Here is a 24,626-nt window from a genome sequence, read left to right as displayed (position 1 = left end):
AATGATCCCCGCCGAGGAAAAAGGGTCTCATCTAGCGAAACGATTGGTTATTTTCTACAAAGATTTTCAATTGATATACTTTTTAACCTCATCTTATCTAGCTCTGCGTCAACTCTGTGTATTCCGGTTCAAGACAGTTAGGGTATGTCCAAAAACTCCCATCTCATTTTCTCCTCCGAATTTAAAGTTGTCCTACATGACTGCAGAAGTACCGACCCAGTGTTTACAAGGTGAACACTCAAAGAAGATCAAAAAAGATACAAAATTGGCGATTGTAGGATGATTTTAAAGTCAGAGGAGAAAACGAGATGGGAGTTTTTTGACATACCCTTACTGTCTTGAACTGGAATGCTCAGAGTTGGCGCAGAGCTAGACAAGACCAGCATTTGAGGTTAAAAAGTATATCAATTTTTAATTATTTCATTATCGTTTCATTATATAAGACCCTTATTCCTCGGCTGGGATCGTTTAGAACTTTGTTTAGAAGTTTGAACTTCCAAAATGCAGTTTGAATGCAGCTTCAAAGGGCTCTAAACGATCCCAGCTGAGGAAGAAGGGTCTTATCTAGCGAAACGATTGGTTAATTTCTAAAATAATTTACAATTTATGTAGTTTTTAACCTCCAATGCTCATCTTATCTAGCTCTGCATCAACTCTGTGTATTCCTGTTTAAGACAGTTAGGGTATGTCAAAAAACTCCCATCTCATTTTCTCCTCTAACTTTAAAATCGTCCTACATCGCTGTTTTACCTTGTTTTGTAAAGGGCGTTGATCTTTGCACGTTGCCTTTGTAAACACTGGGTCGGTACTTCTACAGCGATGTAGGACGATTTTGAATTTGGAGGAGAAAAGGAGATGGGAGTTTTTTGACATACCCTAACTGTCTTGAACCAGAACACACAGAGTTGGTGCAAAGCTAGACAAGAGCAGTATTTGAGGTTAAAAGGTACATAAAATAAATTTCTTAGAAAATAACCAATCGTTTCATTAGATAAGACCCTTCTTCCTCGGCTGGGAGGGGAGAGCCCTTTGAAGCTGCATTTAAACTGCATTTTGGAAGTTCGAACTTCTCGAAGTTCTAAATGATCCCAGCCGAGGAAAAAGGGTCTCATCCAGTGAAATGATCTGTCATTTTCTAAAAAGATTTTCAATTTATATACTTTTTAACCTCATCTTATCTAGCTCTGCGTCAACTCTGTGTATCCCTGTTCAAGACAGTTAGGGTATGTCCAAAAACTCCCATCTCATTTTCTCCTCCGAATTTAAAATTGTCCAACATGACTGCAGAAGTACCGACCCAGTGTTTACAAGGTGAGCACTCAAAGAAGATCAAAAAAGATACAAAATTGGCGATTGTAGGATGATTTTAAAGTCAGAGGAGAAAACGAGATGGGAGTTTTTCGACATACCCTAACTGTCTTGAACCGGAATACATAGAGTGCACGCAGAGCTAGACAAGATGAGCATTTGAGGTTAAAAGTATATAAATTTTACATTTTTTAGAAAATAATCAATCGTTTTGCTAGATAAGACTCTTCTTCCACGTCTGGGATCATTTAGAGCCCTTTAAAGCTGCATTTAAACTGCGTTTTGGAAGTTCAAACTCTGGGCACCATAGAAGTCCACTATATGGAGAGAAATCCTGAAATGTTTATCTCAAAACACATCATTTCTTTACGAATGAAGAAAGAAAGCCATCTTGCATAACAAGGGGAGTAAATCATCTGTACATTTTCGTTCTGGAAGTGAACGTCTCTTTTAAAGACATACTAGCGATGATCGTCGATATCATATTCCTACATGTTGCGACATTAGTGTTGATTTCTGTGCATTGTGGCTGGATTCCTGTCATAAACTGTTGTTTTCCTTGTGTCATAGAGATAGTGAGGATGATCATTCCCCATTACTGTATCCTCCCCCTTTCCGCCAGGTTATGAGGTGTGTGCGTCTGCTTTATTTTTACCTGTGTTGTGGGCGTTTTATTTGTCACTTCCTGTCTTGATGTGCTGTCTCTCTCTGATCTGACAGGTTTGCGTTCGGTTAACGTAAGCGGTGAACGAGCTGAACAAAGTCAGAATTCATAAGCGCTACCAGTAGACTCGAACACGATGGTGATTAGCTTGCATGGACAGTGTTGATGTTGTTTTTTGGAGAGTAGCTTTGCTGTGCGTTTGGATCTGAAGTGGTTTTTCTAGCTAAACCGTGTGTTTTAATGGAAATGAGTGTATGGTAGGACGTGGGGATTCGGGGAGACGGTCGTATCTTTCTGGATTTGATGATTGTGCACAGCTTGTTTGATGTATTTTCTATTGGTTTGAGCAGGCGTTTTGGTGTTTGTTGTTGAAGGGCTCGACGTTTCCCTCAAAACAAAACTTCCAGCTTGCATGTTGCAGTGTTTGTTTACTTTTTTGAAGTTCACTAATAATTCATTCCGTTTTATTTGTCTCTTACAGTGACTTAGATTTACTTTTCCCTAAACCTTTTTGTAAATTCAGTTCAATTCAGGAGGTGACTCAACATTCAGCTGATTTCAAGACAGTTTAGTGTTAACATGTTTTTAAACTAGTTTAATAAGTGTGAAAATACATTTATTCCTTTAAAATATAAATTAGAACTACAGTAGGAGATTTCAAACGTCATCCAGAATACACAAATATTGGTTAAACTAGTCCACTGTAAATTTATTGAATTGTTTTGTAAAAAAAAAAAAAATTTCTGGTATTGCAAGTATATATTGACATTTCTTTCACTTCATTTACTTTACACTATTTCTTTTTCACTGACATTGTCGCAATGAACTCTGGATATTAATGTTTGTATTAATATTTTAAACTAATTGTAATTTTTATATTTTCAGTTTTAGTAATTTTGTTGTTTCTGTTAATTTAATTAAAAAAAACGTTTTTACATTTTATTTTATTTCAGTTGAAGTATATACAGTTATAAAGATATAAACTTTGTAACTGCAAGAAAAAAGAAAAAAAAGTCAAAATTATATGTCGCTTTAGAATTTTGAAAAAAGTCAGAATTATGAAATATAATTTTAGAATTCTGAGGAAAAAATCAGTTACAAAATTTTAGAATTTTAAAAAAAGAGAATTATGAAATCAAATGTTAGATTTTGAAAAAAGTCAGAATTATAAAATGTAATTTTAGAATTCTGAACAAAAAAGACGTCGCAATAAACTCTGGAATATATATATATATATATATATATATATATAATATTTTGAACTAATTTTATTGTGTGTTTCTGCCATTTTCAATTTTTAATATTTTTTTTTTTTTTTTCAGTTAAGTGTATACAGTTATAATTTTATTAACTATTTATTTTAATTATTTTGTACTTTTTATATTTAGTTTAAGACGTGTTAAAGCTTTAGTAAATTTGTTGTGTGTTTTGTCATGTCTTTATATTAATTTTAATTTCAGTTTTGGTTATTTTAGTACACGTTTGACTAAACAGAAATGAGAAAAGTTGCCCTGGAAACCAAATAAAATAAGTTTGTTTTTATTAATTTTTCAAAAAAATATTTGATTAACATTTACATTTCTTTTTTTATCTTAACATTTTTTTTTTTTTTTGTAATTTTATTGTGTGTGTGTGTGTGTGTGTGTGTGTGTTTTTTTTTTTAAAATTTGTCTGTATATCTATTTTAGTTTTGGTTTTAGTTATTTTAGTACATAAATTGACTAATCGGAAATGAGAAATAAAATAAGTAAGGCTTTTTAGATTTTATTTCACTTAAATTTTATTTTATTTCAAATAATGACATTTTTTATGGTTTTAGTTAACTAATAACATTGTAGCACCCCTTGCAGCAATGCTTAGAATGTAACAAATGTCTTGACTTGCATTCTGATATATTTCAGAAAGCAACAGCATGTGACATTGTCTTTGTGTAGCTGGAAGTGTGTGTCCATGTACTGGTGAATATTTAGTATTAGTGTAGTGTATCGCACTACTGACCGATTCAGTGTCCTTCTAGGAAGATTGAGTGAACTTGTCCCAGAGAGCAGCAGCTGCAGCACAGGGACATTCAGAGCGGCGCGAGACAACAGGTGTTTAGAGACACCAGAGATCAGTCCTCTGTTTCTGCCATTTACAAAGTCGCTTAAATTAGCCCTGAACTCTCGCAACCCCCAAATGTTAAGGACACGAAGAAGGAAAATATGTTTGTGGTAAGAAAGTTGCCGCAGTGGCTTAGCAACAAGGGTATTTTTAACAATGACACGCTCGGACCTCAGGGTTAGGTTGCATTTTATGCCACATTCATAATAATAAGTTCTTGACAGGGTTGAGTAGGAAGAGCAAATTCAATTATCACTAAGAAAAAATGGTTATATACTTATGGAAGCTTATAAAATATGTATTAACAATATAAAAGAAAATTGTGACTGTTTTACAATTCTGATGTTTTTCTCAAAATTCTGAGTTTATATTTAACAAATTAGTTCTCAGAATTGAGATTCTAAGAAGAATTGTGAGATGTGAACTTTGTCATTTCGAGACGTCAGAATTGTGAGGAAATTGCAAGAAAACCCCCCAAAAAGTCATAATTATTATACAGTACAGTATGTAATTTTAAATTAGTTTTTTTATGAAATGATAGGATTTTGAAGTCAATTATTAGATGTAAGTTTAGAATTTTTGAAAAAAAGTCAGAATTAAAATATGTAATTTTATCATTTTAAGTAATGTAATGTAATGTTAAAAAAAATGATGGGGTGTAATTTTAAAATTCTAAGAAAAATCTGAATTATATAATTTTATTATATAAAATCTGTAATTAATTTTAGAATTTTGAAGAAAAAAAAAAATCTGAATTATAAAATGTGATTTTAGAATTCCGAAGGAAAGAAGTCAGAAAAAAGTAAAATAGTGAGATGTAATTTTACAATTCTAAGGAAAAAAAATCAGAATTATGAGATGTAATTTTAGAATGAAAAAGTCAGAAAAATAGCAAAATTATGAGGTGTAATTCTAAAATTCCAAGAAAAAAGTCAGAATTATGACATGTAATTTTAGAATTTAAAAAAAAAAATCTGAATTATGAAATGTGATTTCAGAATTCTCAAGGAAAAAAGTCAGAAAAAAGAAGAAAAGATGTGGTTTTTAGAATTCTTAGAAAAAAATCTGAATTGTGAGTTGTAATATTAGAATAAAAAAGTCAAAATATAGCAGAATTATGATGTGTAATTTTAAAATTCTGAGAAAAAATTCAAAACAATTATGGAGTGTAATTTTAGAATTCTAAGGAAAAAAATCTGAATTATGAAATGTTATTCTAGAATTAAAAGTCAGGCAACTCAAAAATATGGGGTGTAATTTTAGAATGAAAAAAGTCAGGAAAAAAGTCAATTATGGGGTATAATTTTAGAATTATAAGAAAAAAACTCAGAATTATTGTATTGTATTGTAATTTTAGAATTTAAAAAGTCAAAATTATGAGGTGTAATTTAAGGATTAAAAAAAATCTGAATTATGAGGTTTTAGAATTTTGAAAAAATTAAGAATTATGTAATTTTAGAATTAGAAAAAAAAATCAAAATTATCAGGTGTGATTTTAGAATTTTGAAAAAGTATTAAAATGTAACTAGAATAAAAAAAGAATTAAGAACAAAGAAAGAATTAAGAGGTGTAATTTCAGAAAATAATAATTCAGATATGTAATTTTAGAATTTTGAGATATGTATACTCAAAACAGAAATGTAAGCTATAATAAAGGAAAATAAGAATTGTAAGAAAAAAGTCACAATTACATTTTATTTTGTGGTAAAAATAAGATTTCATAAATACTACATGCAAATCATATAGTAAAGCGAGTATCAGAGTATTTAACTTTGAATTAACTTTAAAAACTTTAGAGGGCATCTAATTCATTTCCAAAGGACCGTTTAACTTGTGGTGTGGAGCACAGTGTTGCGCTTGTGTTCAGGACTGGGTCAGGCCATGTGTTGCTCAGCTTTCCGTTTATAACGGCGGGGCGTCAGAAATAGCCTCTTCACAGGCCGTCCCGTCACTCCAGCAGACTGACAGCAAGGAAAGGCCTGTTAGAGACTCACAGTTCATCTATGGACACATTTAACTCCAGCACCTGTTGTTTTTGCACGTTTGCCGGTCACGACTCATTTCAGCTGTGGAGAAATACAAATCAAATCTGCCCGGCAACAAAGACGGGTCTTAACGGTGATTATATGCTATTGCAGTTTGTCAGAAATTAAATACTTCATCTTTAAAACTTCTTGAGGCATCTTTACTTTGTCGAATAAAAGGCCCTATATTTAATTTAATCTGTTTAGAAAAAGTCAAAATCGAATGGGTTTTTGAAGATTGTTTCTGATCTGAAGTAAATGAATTAATGAAAATTTGTTTAATGAAAGCTGTGCACAAAAATCAACTTTCAAGCATATTTATTTGTTTGTTTCTTTATTTATTTAAAAAATATGATTGGGTCAAAGATGAAAAAGGGTTTAAGCATAAAAACAATACGTGCTTTAAATTGTTGTTGTTTTTCCAAATAAATATTTTAAAGTTTTCTCTTTAATTTAATTGCATTTTTGTTTTTGTTTTTCTGAGCGAAAAATAAATATCCTTAAAAAATTCCCTAATTTACAGAAGACACCCACTAAAATGTTTGACATATTAAAAGATGAATAACTTTCACCCCAAATACTAATTAGTTGTAATTCTACTTTTTTTTTATTTGCCACTAATCCTAGGTTTTGCCCATTTTTCAGTAAGAATTTTTTACTCATTTAAAATACAATCAAATTGAATATGTCCCCTTACTCTTTGATATATTTTATTATATAAAGCATGTTGTTTGAATTTTTACATTAATATTGTTGTTATATATATGGACTTAAATATAAATAAATATATACACTGCTGCTCAAGTTTGGTATCACTAAGATTTCATTTAAAAAAAATAATATTTTATGCTCATTAAAGTTCCATTTATTTGATAAAAAAAACTACATAAAAATATAATATTATGAAATATTATTGCAATTTAAAATAACAGTTTTTTATTTTAATATACTTTAAAATATAACTTATTTCTGTGATGCAAAGCTGAATTTACATTTTTTCGAAATAGTAATCTTTTCTAACAATATAATTCTTTACTATCACTTTTTATCAAATGAACACATTCTTGCTGAATACAAATATTAATTTTTCTTTCACTGACCCCCAAACTTTGAAAGAGGTGTTTGTTGTTACAAAGTTTTCTATTAAAAAAAAAAAAAAAAGCTGTTTTATTCATCAAAAAATTCTGAAAAAACATCACAGGTTCCAAAAAATTGATAATAAATCAGTATATTAGAGCAATTTCTGTAGTTTCATGTGACACTGAGTAATGCAGTAATGATGCTGAAAAATCAGCTTTGCATCACAGGAATAAATTATATTTTAAAGTATATTAAAATAGAAAACCACTATTTTAAATTGCATTAACATTTTACAATATTACAGATTTTTTTCTGTATTTTTAATCAAATAAACACAGCCTTGATGAGCAGAAAAGTCTTTAAAAAGCATTAAAATTCTTACCGATCCCAAAATTTTGAGCGGCAGTGTATATATAGTTTTTTATCTTTTTATTTATTTATTTCAGGATTAAATTTACTTATTTGCTGTATTTCAAATGCAACTCCCTTTTTGGCGTTTGCAGTGTAAAGATACAGAAAACACAGTTTACCTTCAGCACAGCAACAAACAGAAGTGAATATTAGATTTGATGCATTTAGCAGCAGATTTCAACTCTTAATTCTCTTGGGGTGTGTGTATGTGACGTGTGAACGCACGCAAATGTGTTTTATTTTTCTTTCTTTCAAGTGCGTGTGTGAGTTAACTGGATTTCTCTTCTTATTTCAGTATTGTTTGGTGTGTCAGTAACATTCACCCTGTTTTTGATTGTAGAATTGCTGTCAAAAGCTCTGCTGTTTTTTTTTTTTTTTTGAAAGGTTTTTCTTTTTCTGCTGTGATTTTGATTGATCTGCTTTGATAGTAATTCGTTGATGGTCATTTGTTTAATGTGTGCGGGGCTTAAATATTAAATTCCATTTATTTCAATTAAATTCAGGATTCAGTTAAGAAACAAAACATTATCAATATAAAATATAAATCTGTAGGGTCATTCTGTGTCAGATCAACCAAATTTCAGAAACTTCCCCAGCTCAAATTTTTGATTTTGCTTAAATATTTTTTTTCTGAAGAAGGATAGACATGTATAGTGATGAAAGCCAATGTTTACCCGAGATTCAGAGTTACAGGGGGTTAAGATGACTTCAGAAAACTGGAAGCATCATAATGTTATTTTTACTCAGATATTATTAGTTATAATATTAAAACCTGTTGACTTTAGCAATCTTTGTTGCATTATGTGCCAATGGTGAAATTAGGAAACAGCACCTCCCAAGTTTTTACTCCAGAGTTTCCATGCCTGTAACTCAAGAAGTATTAAATATATCTTAATGCCCTTTTAGATATTGGCTCTTAACAAACCAGGCTCTCTTTCTTATCTTGTTCACTAATACTGTCAAAAACACACAAGAATTACATATAAACACTGTTGGTTATGTCTAAAGTGAAAGTAAACAGTTGAGAGACATTAGATGCGTGCAGCTCTTAAAGTGACAGAACTAAACATGCTGCCAATTGTCATTAAAAACTCAGATGTTGTTCCAAACCTCTATTAATTTTTTTTCTTGTGCTGAACACAAAAGAAGATATTTAGAAGAATGTGGATAACAGTAGCTGGTCCTCACTGAGTTTGATAGTGGGACAAAATAAATCAAATACTATAGAAAAAGTAACTTGGGACCAGCAACTGTTTGGTTACCCACATTCTTCAAAATAAGTTTTATGTTCAACATGTTTTATGTTTAAAAAATCTTTAGTGAGTAAATGACAGAATTGTCATTTTTGGGTGATGGTAGGCTAATAAAAAGAAAAATCACTCAATGCTTTTGACTGAAGAACTGAAAAAAACTTTTATTTTTTATTATAAAACGGTTAGTTCCATTCCTCAATTCTGATTGGTCAGCAGCTGTGTGGTATTCATGATACACAAAAGACTATGTTCGGTAATTGGCCTTCAGCCCAGTGTGTGATTTTGTTCGGCTTCGGCGAAGAACATGACGAAGAATCGTTATAAAATGGTGATATTTCTGAAAAAAAAAAAATTGTGATAAGATATTTTTGCCATATTGCACACCCCTACTATAAGTTAAAGTTGCATCTTCTGATGTGAAATGATCATTGACTCTTCCCAGCATGCTCTATTGTGGCAATCCTGTTGATGTGAGTAACCCTGCAGTGCACTGCGCTGTTTCTCTGTTAGTGAGTGTTTTGCTGATTCTCTGTTTAATCACACGATCTCTGTGTCCCTCAGGATTCCCGCTCACTATGTGTACCCGCAGGCGTTTGTGCAGCCCAGCATGGTGATCCCTCACGTCCAGCCGGCGTCTGCAGCCTCAGCCGCAGCGTCTCCGTACCTGGACTACACCGGCACCGCATACGCGCAATACACCGCAGCCGCCGCAACCGCCGCAGCCGCCGCTTACGATCAATACCCGTACGCCGCCTCGCCAGCCGCCACGGGTTACGTCGCCGCCACGACCGGCTACGGTTACGTCCAGCAGCCTCTGGCGTCTCCCGCACCCGGAGCCGCGGCAGCCGCTTTCGCTCAGTACCAGCCGCAGCAGCTGCAGACGGACCGCATACAGTGAACACCTGACTTTATGACTGAATCAGCCAAAGAAACTCATGTACCTTTTTTTATTGTTTGGTAATTGTTACTATTGCTGTTTTACTTGTAGTATTTAATATTTATTGTGGAAAAGAAAGCTTTAGACTTTCATTCTTACGTACAAGGAATGTTTATCATTATTCATTCACCTTCATGTCATTTAAAAACCTTGTAGTGCTGTTATTTATGCTCTGAAGAGGCCACCATAAATCAGCGAACAAACATCGAATGTGTTTGCAGCATGAGGGTGAGTAAATAACGACAGAATGGCCGTGACTTATTCTTCAAGTGACTAATTTGCAATTAAGATGAGTTTCTTTCAACGACTTACACATCAATGGATCCTCTGGAGTGAATGGGTGCCGTCAGAATGAGAGTCCGAACAGCTGATAAAAACAATAATCCACAAGTAATCCACACCACTCCGGTCCATCAGTTTGCATCTTGAGAAGACAAAGCTAAAACAAATACATCATTAAGACACTTTTAACTTTAATACATTGAGTCTATAATCCTCCAGTGAAAAAGTTATTTGGTCTGAATCAGGAGAGAAATCTGCATAGATTGATTATTATTATTATTAAACATTATTATGGACTTCTAAAATGTCTTAATGCTCACCAATGGATCCTCTGGAGTGAATGGGTGCCGTTAAAATGAAAGTCCAAACTGTTGATAAAAACATCACAATAGTCTCTAAACAAATATGTGGATGGATTATGAAATGAGATTTCACATTATTATGGATTGTGGACTCATATTTTACTTTAAAAAGTCTTAATGATGGATTTATTTCAGCTTTTGTCTTCACAGAATTTGTTTCAACTTCATCATCTCAAGATGTTAACTGATGGACTGAAGTGTGGGATATTTCTGGATTATTGATGTTTTTCTCAGCTGTTTGGAATCTCATTCTGACGGCACCCATTCAAATCCATTGGTGAGCAAGTGATGGAATGACACATTTCTCCAAATCTGATGAAGAAACAAACTCATCCTAATCTTGGATGGCCTGAGGATGAGCACATTTTCAGCAAATGTTCATTTTCGGGTGAACAATTCCTTTAAATCGTTGTTTTGAGGACTCTATCAAGTAACAGACAAAGTAAAGCCAAAATACTATGATTTGATTTGTCTTTTTATCATTTGCTTACCAATGGATCTTCTACAGTGAATGGGTGCCGTCAGAATGAGAGTCCAAACTTTTGATAAAAACATCACAATAATCCACACCACTCCAGTCCATCAGTTAACATCTTGAAGATGTTTTTTAACTAAAATCTGAGTCCAAAATGTATAATAACGCTTCCTCCAGTGAAAAAGTGGTCTGGTCTGAATCAAGAGAGAAATCTGCACAGATCAAGCAATGTTTACAAGCCAAAAACAGCTGTAAACAAATATGTGGCTGGATTTTGATGTGAGAGAACACAGGAAATTTACTTTTTTTTTTTTTTACATTATTATAGATTACAGACTTTGTTTCTTACAAAAATGCAGCTTTTTCTTCTCAAGATGTTAACTGATGGACTGGAGTGGTGTGGATTACTTGTGGATTATTGTGATGTTTTTATCAGCTGTTTGGACTCTCATTCTGACGGCACCCATTCACATCCATTGGTGAGCAAGTGATGGAATGACACATTTATACAAATCTGATGAAGAAACAAACTCATCCTAATCTTGGAGGGCCTGAAGGTGAGCACATTTTCAGCAAATGTTCATTTTTGGGTGAACTATTCCTTTAAACACATCACAGGCTAGTCTTGATGTTAACGGAAGCCTGATTGTTTTCATAAACACGATTATGTCTTGTGATCTCCTCGTGAGCCTGAATATATTACTATTGGACAGATTCATATATTTGGCTTTGGAAATCAAACAAGCACCTTATAGGATCACAGAGAGTGGAGAAATGAAGGCGTTCAGCATCTACACAAGTGCCTTAATATCACATACTGTAAAAATGAAAGCTATAAAGCACTACTGAAAGACCGTATGTGTCAATATTACTAGATCAAGGTGCCTTCATTATGGTTATAGAAGTGAATGTTCCTGAATTGGATTTGTTGTTGCCTTTGTGTTATTTAATGTAAGTGCGCAGCTACAGAATTTATGTCTCAACTTTATGTGCATTAAAAGGCCTTATCTGACAACAACAGTTCACTGCAACTACCTTTGCTTTTCATTGAATGAGTTTTTTACACACAGAAGATCAGTTTGTCATCATCATTATTTGCACTTTATATAAATTCAGGTGCAGATTATTGGACTATTCTATGTAATAATGACATTTGATAAAAAATGTGTGTTAGATAAATCTGATAGTCCATTAAAAATGATCTTGTCTCGCTTCATTTCTGTGTATTTATTATACAATTTTAGAATTTATTTATTTATAGTTTTTATTCATATTTTTAATATTTAGTTTTTTATTTTATTATTTGTGAAAGATAAATAAATAGATGTTGATGTTGACAATTTAATGTTATTAAATATATAAATATATATATACCCCATTATATTTGTTTATAGTGTATTTAATTTATGTATTACTATGTTTTATTTATTATATTTATGTATTTATATTTATAATATTTATTATATATATAGTTTATTTTACTTTATTATAATAATTTATTATACTGAACTTTATTATATATATATATATATATATATATATATAATATAACAGTAATATTGTGAAATGTAAAATTATTTTTATTTACTATATTTTATGTAACGTATTTATTATATCATTTATTATATATAATTTCCTATTTATTGAACTTAAGTTTATATATATATGTTCATATTGTATTTTATATTTGCTACATTTTATTTATTACATTTATTTATTTATATTTATTCTTTATTATATATAATTTACTATTTATTATATAAATTTGTAAAAATTTGTAAAATAGTAAATTAGTATTAAATTAGTAAATGAGTAAAAATAGTAATATTGTGACATTTTTGTGAAAGTCAAGTGTTCTACACTAATATATTGCAAATTATGTTGACTACTGTATAATTATTTTTTAAATCTGATTTTATTTTTTGTTATTTACTATACTTTATTGTTTGTATTTATTATGTATTTATATTTATTATTTCATTTATTATATATAATTTTTTAATTATATTGGTTTACATAGTACACATTAAAGTATATATATATATATATATATATATATATATATATATATATACTTTTTTTTCAAATTCATAAATATTTTTAATAGATTTAGTTCAGTTTTATTTCATTGTACTATAATTCATTACAATACATGAATTTAATTTTAGAGTTATTTTCTGCATTGATTTTTTTTTTTTTTTTACTTGTATGATGTCTTAAAAACTAATTTTATAAAACAAAATGTCAATATAGCCTTAACATGGTAAAGATCGTTTGAGTGAAGTCTGAACTGTTTAAGAAAACTGAAATAAATATAAACAATTCACAACTCTGCATTACAGATAATTACAATTAAAATGCCTTTTTTATTTATTAAAGAACTAAACATTTAAAGTGCACACAGTAACTTGACCAACAATGACATCTGCCGGAAATGACGACAAATTACAGTTATTACGTCTTTTACCCTCAACAATTCACATTACTAATTTATCTCTCTCTATTATTAAAATCATTTAATATATAAAATGTATATTATAAAACTAATGTGTGCATAATACTAAAATATAAACGAAACAGTACGCACCGGTGCAGTAGCGGCTGTGTGCCTAGAGGCGGCGTGCGCGCCCCCGCACTGGGCTGTTGTTACGGGAAGCGCGTCCACGAGAAACCTTGGAGTGTGGAGAGTGTGTTTACAAAGACAACAGATTATTGTCTGAGATCTACAAGTTGAAGTTTATTCGGTGAGTTAAGCGCTTAATCATCAGTTGTTACTCTATACTGTATAAGTACAGTAAGTTGAGAAAGTTTCCTTATCAATGAAGTGAAAACGAAAGTGTGTCATGTTTCGCAACTTGTCACTGATTTGTCGCTTTTGTTCAGTTTCATTGTTATTGTGTAATTGTTAGTACTTATGTTTTCGTTTTTAATATTGGGATGTAATGTTATCGTAAAAGTTTCGCAAAGCTTATGGCGTGTTACTAGAGATTTTTATCCTTTTTCGACACGTTTTTGTTGTGAAGGAAGTAACGTTAATGTCAGTCAATGATAAAAAAAAAATGGCGATTTTAGGGACTGGAAAGACTTAAAAATTAATAAAACATTGAAAGTTAATCAATGTATTTTATTTTTATGCTGTAAAATATTTAATCTGGATTCCATGCTGGGGAAAGCGATAGATAGATAGATATATAGATAGATAGATAGATAGATAGATAGATAGATAGATAGATAGATAGATAGATAGATAGATAGAAATCATTTATTTATTTTAATCATCATTATCATTATCATCACTCCAGAGTTCACTGAAAATGAAAATCTTGCAATGTGTCGACAATTTAATATATATTATTAAATATGTAAATATATAGATAGACCTACCCCACTGTTTTTTTATAATTTACTATATTTTATTTTTATTTATTTATTGTGTATTTATATTTATTATATTATTATATTTATTTTATATATAATTTACTACTTATTATACTTAGCATACTTTCTATATGAATATATTGCAAATTATGTTAACTACTGTATAATTATTATTTAAAAAAATAGTATTTTATTATATTTTTATTGTTTCTTTTTCTTCTTTCTCTTTATATATATATATATATATATATATATATATATATATATATGTATAGTTCATTTATGTATTTATTTTAATCATCACTACCCCACTATGTTTATATTTAATTTACTATATTTTATTTATTAGTTATTTATTTTATATTTATATTTATTATATTTATATTATTATATATTTATATTTATTTATTTATTATATTATTTAAATTATTAAATTTAAATTATATATAAAAAATATATATATAAACAATATAAACATAGATAAAGAATAAATAGAAACATTATATAAATAATCATATTTAAAAAATTATATAAATATATATATATGATTTTTTTCATAATTTTTTTACTGTATTGTATTACATTTATTATGTATTTGTATTTATTATCTCATTTATATATTAATATGAAATGAGTTAAAACAGTAAAAAAATAATATTGTGAAATATTACAATTCAAAATTGCTGTTTTATATATGAATATATTGCAATTTATGTTGACGACAGTATAATTATTAGTAGCATATATATATATATATATATATATATAGTATAACATTTATTTTTTATTTCTACATTTTTTTTCAGAACTGAGATCCAGTCATGGCACAAAACAAAAGTGGCTACACTCGTTTTGAAAACCCTCCTCATGTCTCCGGTGTGGATCAGCCGGCGCCGCCGGGTTTCATGATGCCTCCGTCGTATGACGCCAGCGTTCCTTACGGAGGTCCGGATGCTGGCGTTCCCGTGGTCGTACCTGTCGGACCGGCGTATCCTCCACCCAGCGCTTTCGGGAACCCCATGTACGGACAGGGAGGCCCTGGATATCCAGCGCAGCCTTATCCTTCAGCCGCTCCATATGTGACAGATGCGTACAGCAGCGGACCGTACGAACAACCGATGCCATACGGTAAGACACTCCACCTCACATACGCCTCAGTCTTTCTTCAGAAACTCTAAACTAATTGTGTTTGGCAACAGCTGTGGCGATGGGTGAGCCGGGACAGAGCGATCCTCCTCCAGAATATGACAACGAGGAGTTCGGCGGCTCTGGACTCGATAATAAAGCCGTCAGGAGACTCTTCATCCGGAAGGTAAACAAACCTTCATTATAGATTCAAAACAAGAGACGAGTTCATTAGAAAACATCATCTTCACATGCACATGTTCAATTACTTTTTTTTATTTGTTCATTTTCATTTCAGTAATGTTGTTTTTGTAATTTTATTAGTTTTTTTTGTTGTTGTTGTTAATGTCTTTATATTTTTTATTATAGTTAATTTAGTACGTCAAGTTAAACTAAATGAAATTAAAAATTGTATAGTTATAATTCACTATAGTTTTTAGTAATATTTTGAATTAATTTTTATTTTGTTTTTAATTTTAGTTAAAATATTTAGATTCTTCATATTAATTTTATCAAACGCTTTTTTCATTAATATTAGTTTTTTATGTCTTTTTTTATTAATTTAGATTTTTTATTTAATTTTCAATTTTTATCTTTTGTGTTGAATGACTTTTTTTTTCTTTTAGTTTAGTCATTTTAGTATATCTAGGTAAACTAATCGAAAATTTGAAATGTTTTAATTTGTTTTATTTTTATCTTTTACAATTTCATTTTAGTTGAAATTTTAGTAATTTTGTTGGGTGTTTTTTGTAATTTGTATTCGGTTTAAATATGGCTGTATAGTTTATTTTATTTCCGTTTTTCTTTTTATATTTGTCGTTTTATTTTAGTTTATGTTCTAGTCATTTCATTGACTGTAGTCTCTATAGTTTTTTTATTAATTTTTTATTTAAATTTTAGTTGTAGTTATTTTTTTATACATCGTGGTAACAAAAAATGAAACGGGTTGAATTAGTTTTCATTTTTACATTTTTAATATTTTAATTTTAGTTGTTTGCTATTTTTATTAGTTTTTTTTTAACACCTTTATATTTTTTTATTAATTTTATTTCACTAATTTAATAGTTTTAGTCATTTTATTACATCAAGTTAAACTAAATGAAAATAAGAAATTATTTTTGTACTTTAATTTTAGTTCAAATTTTAGTAATTTTGGTGGATGTTTTTTTTTTTGTAGTTTTATTAGTTTTAACTATCACGGTATAGTTTTTTTCATTAATTTTTTATTTAAGTTTTAGTAATTTTGTTCTGTTTTTGTCATTTTCATTCTTTTTTTTTAAATGTTTTATTAGTCTATGATTTTATATTTTCCAATAAAATTTGAGTTAGTTTTAGCAATTTTGTTGTCATTTAGATTATTTTGTCTTTTTTTAATTTGTCATTTTAGTACATCAAAATGAAAATGAGAAATGTTTCAGTTTGTTTTTATTTTTATATTTTATATTTTCATCATTTTTATTATTTTTAAATATGCCTGTATTGTTTTTTTTTTATTAATTTTTAATTTTAATTTTAGTTTTAGTTGATTATTAAGTTAATCTAAATAAAAATGAAAAAATGTTTGAGTTTGTTTTTATTTTTATATTTTTTTTCTTGGGTGTTTTTCATAATTTTAGTCTGTATAGTTTTTTTTAAATTAATTTTTAATTTAAATTTTAGTTTTAGTTACTTTTAGTACATTAAGTTAATCTTAATAGCAATGAAAAATGTTTGAATGTTTTTATTTTTAAAATTTTAATTTTAGTTAACGTTTTAATATATATTTTTGTTCTATGTTTTGTCATTTTATTTATTGTTTTAATATGTAATATTATGTTTTAGTTAAACAAAATGAAAACTAGAAATGTTTGAATTCATTTTTATTTTTATGTTTTAAATTTTAATTAAAGTTTTGGAAACTTTGTTATATGTTTTTGTAATTTTTTCTTAAATTTTCCTTAAATTTTAGTTATTTTAAAAATAAGGTTATGTGTATATAATTTTTTTTCAGGTATTGTTTCTTTTATTTCAAGTTCCAGTAGCTGTAGTTAATAATAACCCTGGTTTGAGCTCCAGCAGTGAGTTTTATTGTGTTTTTATTTGTGTTCTGCAGGTTTTTGCAGTTCTGAGTCTTCAGCTGGCCGTAACCTGCAGCTTCGTGGCCATCTTCACTTTCGAGCCTCACGTCAAACTCTTCGTGATGCAGAACACCTGGACGTATTGGGTGGGCTACATGGTGTTCCTGGTGCCCTATCTAGTGATCCTGTGCTGTGGAGACTTCCGTAGGAAGCATCCGTGGAACCTGATTTCTTTGGTGAATCTCTAGTTTGGTGTTTTTAAATGTAAAACAGATTTAAAGTAATCTTTCATGCATTCTAAAGAGTGTTTTCTTGCATCTCAGAGTATCCTGACGTTGGCGATGTCCTACATGGTGGGCGTGATTTCCAGCTTCTACGACACAGATATCGTGATGATGGCCATCGGCATCACTGTCCTCGTCTGCTTCACTGTCATCGTCTTCTCTCTGCAGGTCAGCTCTCCTTCTAGTTACTTTCGTACTGATCTGCTATTAAACTTATTATTATTCTTCTGAGCCAAAATTTAAACACGATCTCCTCCTGGAGCTTTCAAGCTAGAACCACCAAACTCAGCCCAGACCTTCAGACTGATCCGACTCGGGTTGCTGTATCTTTTCAGATTGATTCGGCTAATGGTTTCCGTAAAAGAGACTATCAAAACCACCAAAAATCCCATAGACTTACATTGATGGAATGTTCAAATGAGCCACTATTCAAACTACCATGCTAGTAATATGTTAACCATGCGAACACTTTGCTAATACTGCTAGAAACACAGCATGCTAGCATCATGTTACAAACATACTAAACATGTTAGTACCTTGCTAATCCTGCTAGAAACATGTTAGCATCATGTTAGAAACATATTAAACATGCTAGTAACTTGCTAATCATACTACAATCATGCTAATAACACGTTAATCATGCCAGAAACCTGCTCGCAACATGCTAATAACATGCTAGTACCTTGCTAATCATGCTAGTAACATGTTAAACGTGAGAATCATGCTAGTAACGTAATAAAATCATGTTAGTACATTGCTAATCATGCTAGTAACTTGCTAATCATGTTAGTCACATCCTAATCATGCTAGAATCATGTTAGTACCTTACTAATCATGATAGCAACATGTTTATCATGGTACCAACATGCTAGTAACACCCTAGCAACCACCCTGAGTACCACAAAGCAACACACTAGCAACGACCCAAAGTACCTTAGCAACCAAATGGCAACACCCTAGCAACCAACCAGGTACCCTAGCAACCGCACTAGCAACCACATAGCAACACCCTAGCAACGACCCAAAGTACCTCAGCAACCGCATAGCAGCACACTAACAACCAACCCAGGTGCCCTAGCAACCTTCCTGGATACCTATACATAGCTACACTCCAATAATCACTTAAAGTACCTTAGCATCTACACATCAGCACTTTAGTAACCAATGAGGTACCTTAACAACCGCTCCAAAAACCACCCTTGATACTCTAGCAACTACATAGCAACACCCCAGCAACCACCCTGAGTACCTAGCAACCACATAGCAACACACTAGCAACCAACCCAGGTACCCTAGCAACCTTCCTGAATACCTATACATAGCTACACTCCAACAACCACTTAGAGTACCTTAGCAACTACATAGCAACACCCTAGTAACCAACTGAGGTACCTTAACAACCACCCTTGATACTCTAGCAACTACATAGCAACACCCTAGCAACCATCTGGGTACCTTAGTAACCACGTAGTAATACCCTAGCAACCACCATGAGTACCTAGCAACCACATAGCAACACCCTAGCAACGACCCAGAGTACTTCAGCAACAACATAGCAGCACACTAACAACCAACCCAGGTGCCCTAGCAACCTTCCTGGATACTTATACATTGCTACACTTCAACAACCACTTAGAGTACCTTAGCAACTACATAGCAACACCCTAGTAACCAACTGAGGTACCTTAACAACTGCCCCAACAACCACCCTTGATACTCTAGCAACTACATAGCAACACCCTAGCAACCACCTGGGTACCTTAGTAACCACGTAGTAACACCCTAGCAACCACCCAGAGTACCCTAGCAACCGCATAGCAACACCTTAGCAGCTATCCCGGGTACCTTGGCAACCACATAGCAACACTCTAGCAACCACCCCAAGTACACTAGCAACACCTATCAACCAACCCATACTAGTAACATGCTAATCATTCTAGAAACATGCTAGTAACTTGCTAATTCATGTTAAATCATGCTAACAACATGATAAAATATGTTGACAAAAAGCTTTGTGAAACTAGTGTCTAAACTTTAAAGCTTTTAAAACTTACTTATTAAAACTACTTCCAACTTTCTGGCTAGGATTTTTCAAGCCAACTTAAAGTTTGTTTCCTGTCCAATCACAGACCAAATATGACTTCACTTCCTGTTACGGCGTGCTGTTCGTGTGTTTCATCGTCATGATGTTCTTTGGGATCCTTTGCATCTTCATGTACAACAGGATTCTGGATCTCATCTACTCGTCGATGGGCGCGCTCATCTTCACCTGCGTAAGTCCTTGGTTAACTAGAATTATTAAACTATTAATTAACAATAATGAATTATTGAATTAATAATGTCAAATTAAAATAAATAATAATTACATAAAACAACCAAAATAAATCACTTACTACACTGTATAAAATCATATTGTAAATTAAATAAATAAGGAAATTATATAACAAAATCAAACAAATAAATATAATAATTAAATAAATAATAAAACATTATTAAATAAATAAATAAATAATTTATTATTAGAATAAATGTCAAAAAACAAAATGAAATAGTACTAAAAACATATTAAATCATAATGTAAAATAAATAAATAGTAATTAAATTACTTAAATAAAACTAACGTGCAATAATAATAACTAATAAGAATTAATAACTAATAAAGAATTATTAATAATATTTATTACAATTATTAAAATAATAAAAATAGTAAAAATAAGAATTATAGTTAATAAAAAGCAAATAACAAATAAAATTGCAAATATAAAAATAATAAAAAGCAATCAAAATAAAGCACTAAAATGTAATCAGTTATAGTGTAAAATCATTTTAAAATAAAAACATTTTCTAAAGTGTATTCAATTTTAATGTAACAAATAAATAACAAAAAATGAAATGTATTAAATAAAATAAATAATTGTATTATTTAAATTAATATTAAAAAACAAAATGAAACTACTAAAAATGGATTAATTTATAATGTAAAATAAATAAGTAAAAATGGTTATTAATGTAAATAAAAAATAATAATTTAAATTAAATAAAATAATAAATTTAAATAATAAAAATAGTAAAAAAAAACTAAAAATGTTAAACCAATAAAATTCAGTTATAATGTAAAATAAATTGGTAATTTATATTATTAAAATAAATAATTTTTTAAATAAAAACACTTACTAAAGTGTATTCAATAAAAATGTAACGTAAAAAAACGAATAAAAACTTATATTATATCATATATCAATTATAGCGTATTCACAAAAGTAAAATAATTTTTTTTAAATAAATAAACAATACAAATTATATACGCTTATTAAAATGTGTTTAAAAATTATACATTAATATGTAAACAGTTATAATGTAAAAAATAGAGATTTATTTTATGTTATTAAAGTAAAATAATTTCAAAATAAAAACAGATAAAATAAAAAAGTATAATAAAAATTATTTTATTACAGCTTATTCAAAAAAGTTCAATAATAATGTAAATTAAAAATAATTTATCATTAAATTAAAAAAAAATTAAAAACCTAAATGTTTTTAAAATTATCAAAACAAACACCAAAATGTATTCAGTTATAATGTAAAATTAATATAAAATTCATTTATTTTATTTATATTTTTATAATAAATAATTACAAAAAAACTAAAGTGTATTCAGTTAAAATGTAGCACCAATAAATAAATAAAATTATTTGTAAAAAATATTATAGCATATTAGAAATTAAATTACAGTGTACAATAAATAATTTATTATTAGTAAATAAACAATAAAAAAATCAAATATGGCGAATGCAAAAAAAAGTTCAATTATAGTGTAAAATAAATCCTTTATTATTAGTAAATAATCAATAAAAAAATCAAACGCTTATGAAAATGTAAATAACTATCATACTAATAAATAATCTATTTTTACTTTTGAAAAGGGAAATAATGTGGTGTTTGTGTTGCAGTTCTTGGCTGTGGACACGCAGCTGCTTCTCGGAAACAAGAATCTGTCCCTGAGTCCCGAGGAATACGTGTTCGCCGCGCTCAACCTCTATCTGGACATCATTCACATCTTCTTATACCTTCTGCGAATCTTCGGAAGACGTGGCTAAAAGTCTAGCGCTGGAGAAACAGTTACAAAGCTTTCTTGTTTCCACTTTAAAATGCAGAGACAGTGAAAGCGTGAAATACATCCTGAAATCCTGAAACGTGAAGCCATGTGAATCTCTCGTCTCTGTTCTTGTGCTCACTTTCACCATATAAAATTGAAGAGCAAATACACTGATTAATCTTCCACTATGTTTATGTTATCCGTCCTTGATTTTTATGCATTCCATTTTAGTTGTAAGAAGGGAATAAAAACATTTTTATCAACAAATAACTGTTTTGGATTTGTTTTTAATTATTTTGTTTATATTTAATATTATGTGGAATGTTTTTTTTTATTATTATTATTATAATTATTATTTTAGGTCAGAAAATTTATTTCAGAAGATTTTTCTTTTTGTTCTGAAAGTGTATGACCAAAGATAAAATAGTTTGTTTAAATACAAATTTAATATTTAATATTTTATATTTAATATTATGTGAAATGTTTTATTGTTTTTTTTATTATTATTAATTATTATAACAGTTATTATTATTTTTTACATAAATGTAATTCATTTATTTACATTTTTTTTATAATAAATGTAAATATGTTTTTAATTTAATTAACAAATTATTAAAAATGTAGGTCAGAAAATAGATTTTTTTTTTGTTCTGAAAGCGTATGACCACAGATAAAATAGTTTGTTTAAATACAAATTTAATATTTAATATTATGTGGAATGTTTTATTGTTTTTTATTATTTTTTTTTTACATAAATTTTATTCATTTAATTAATTTTTTTAAACAAATGTAAATATGTTAAATTTTTTAATTAACAAATTATTAAAAATGTAGGTCAGAAAAGCGTATGACCACAGATAAAATAGTTTGTTTAAATACAAATTTAATATTTTATATTTATAATTTTATATTTAATATTATGTGAAATGTTTTGTTTTTTATTTATTATTAATTATTATAACAGTTTTTTTTTTTTTTTACAAAAATGTAATTCATTTATTTAATTATTTTTTTTAAATGAATGTAAATATGTTACATTTTTTAATTAACAAATTATTAAAAATGTAGGTCAGAAAAGAGATTTTTCTTTTTGTTCTGAAAGCGTATGACCACAGATAAAATTTTGTTTAAATGCAAATTTAATATTTTATATTTATAATTTTATATTTAATATTATGTGGAATGTTTTATTGTTTTTTTATTATTATTAATTATTATAATAGTTTTTTACATAAATGTAATTTATTTATTTAATTAATTAATTTTTTTAAATAAATGTAAATATGTTTAATTTTTTAATTAACAAATTATTAAAAATGTAGGTCAGAAAATATTTTTTTGTTTGTTCTGAAAGCGTATGACCACAGATAAAATAGTTTGTTTAAATACAAATGTAATATTTTATATTTAATATTATGTGGAATGTTTTATTGTTTTTTATTATTATTAATTATTATAATAGTTATTATTTTTTTACATAAATGTAATTCATTTAATTAATTTTTTTAAATAAATGTAAATATGTTACATTTTTTAATGAACAAATTATTAAAAATGTAGGTCAGAAAAGCGTATGACCACAGATAAAATTTTGTTTAAATGCAAATTTAATATTTAATATTTATAATTTTATATTAAATATTATGTGGAATGTTTTATTGTTTTTTTATTATTATTAATTATTCTAATAGTTTTTTACATAAATGTAATTAATTTAATACATTCATTTTTTTAAATAAATGTAAATGTTTAATTTTTTAATTAACAAATTATTAAAAATGAAGGTCAGAAAAGAGATTTTTCTTTTTGTTCTGAAAGCATATGACCACAGATAAAATAGTTTGTTTAAATACAAATTTAATATTTTATATTTATAATTTTATATTTAATATTATGTGGAATGTTTTATTGTTTTTTATTATTATTAATTATTATAATAGTTTTTTACATAAATGTAATTAATTTATTTAATTCATTCATTTTTTTTAAATACATGTAAATATGTTTAATTTTTTAATTAACAAATTATTAAAAATGTAGGTCAGAAAATATATATATATTTTTGTTCTGAAAGCATATGACCACAGATAAAATAGTTGGTTTAAATACAAATTTAATATTTTATATTTATAATTTTATATTTAATATTATGTGGAACGTTTTATTGTTTTTTATTATTATTAATTATTATAATATTTTTTTTACATAAATGTAATTCATTTATTTAATTCATTCATTTTTTCTTCATTTATGATATCTTCATTTTCTGTTTTTTTGTTTGCTAGTCAAAAATAATAAAATAAAATAAAATAAAATTCATTATATCTTCAGGATTTTCTGTATATTTGTTTGCTAGTCCAAAGTAATACAATAAAATAAAATAAAATAAAATAATAAAAAATAATAAATTATATCTTCAAGATTTTCTATAGTTTTGTTTGCTAGTCCAAAAAAAAATAAAAAATAAATAATGAATTATATCTTCAAGTTGCTATAGTCCAAGAAATAAATAAATAAATTAATATATAAATAAATAAATTGGAACTTTAGGGCTTAAACATATAATGAATTATATCTTCAAAATTTTCAATATTTTTGTTTGCTAGTCCAAAAAAAAATAAAAAATAAATAATGAATTATATCTTCAGTGTTTTCAAAGAAATGTTTAGTTGCTAGTCCAATAAATAAAAAATAATCACAATACTTTATTTTATACATTCAAGCTTTTCAGGCCTGTTTACTTGCTAGTCCATCAGCTAAAAAAGACACTTTTTAAATAAATCTAAAACT

General features: G+C 28.5%; 2 protein-coding genes across 2 annotated transcripts; both read left to right on the top strand.

Moving 5' to 3' along the window:
* The first annotated feature begins 1,880 nt into the window (after positions 1 to 1,880).
* Positions 1,881 to 12,112, top strand: rbm24b (RNA binding motif protein 24b). The gene is made up of 2 exons (XM_073847483.1): positions 1,881 to 1,938; positions 9,402 to 12,112. The coding sequence occupies exons 1-2, from the start codon at positions 1,934 to 1,936 to the stop codon at positions 9,736 to 9,738; spliced, it is 342 nt and encodes a 113-aa protein (XP_073703584.1). The 5' UTR covers positions 1,881 to 1,933; the 3' UTR covers positions 9,739 to 12,112.
* Positions 12,113 to 13,531: 1,419 nt separating this feature from the next.
* Positions 13,532 to 22,106, top strand: grinab (glutamate receptor, ionotropic, N-methyl D-aspartate-associated protein 1b (glutamate binding)). The gene is made up of 7 exons (XM_073847584.1): positions 13,532 to 13,640; positions 15,081 to 15,402; positions 15,474 to 15,586; positions 17,492 to 17,692; positions 17,780 to 17,908; positions 19,870 to 20,013; positions 21,691 to 22,106. The coding sequence occupies exons 2-7, from the start codon at positions 15,096 to 15,098 to the stop codon at positions 21,835 to 21,837; spliced, it is 1,041 nt and encodes a 346-aa protein (XP_073703685.1). The 5' UTR covers positions 13,532 to 13,640; positions 15,081 to 15,095; the 3' UTR covers positions 21,838 to 22,106.
* The last annotated feature ends 2,520 nt before the right edge of the window (positions 22,107 to 24,626 follow it).

Source organism: Garra rufa, chromosome 9, assembly GCF_049309525.1.
Source record: "Garra rufa chromosome 9, GarRuf1.0, whole genome shotgun sequence".
NCBI classification, from domain to species: domain Eukaryota; kingdom Metazoa; phylum Chordata; class Actinopteri; order Cypriniformes; family Cyprinidae; genus Garra; species Garra rufa.
The sequence above is the reverse complement of the archived record's forward strand: the minus strand, read 5'-3'. Positions and strand labels throughout refer to the sequence as shown.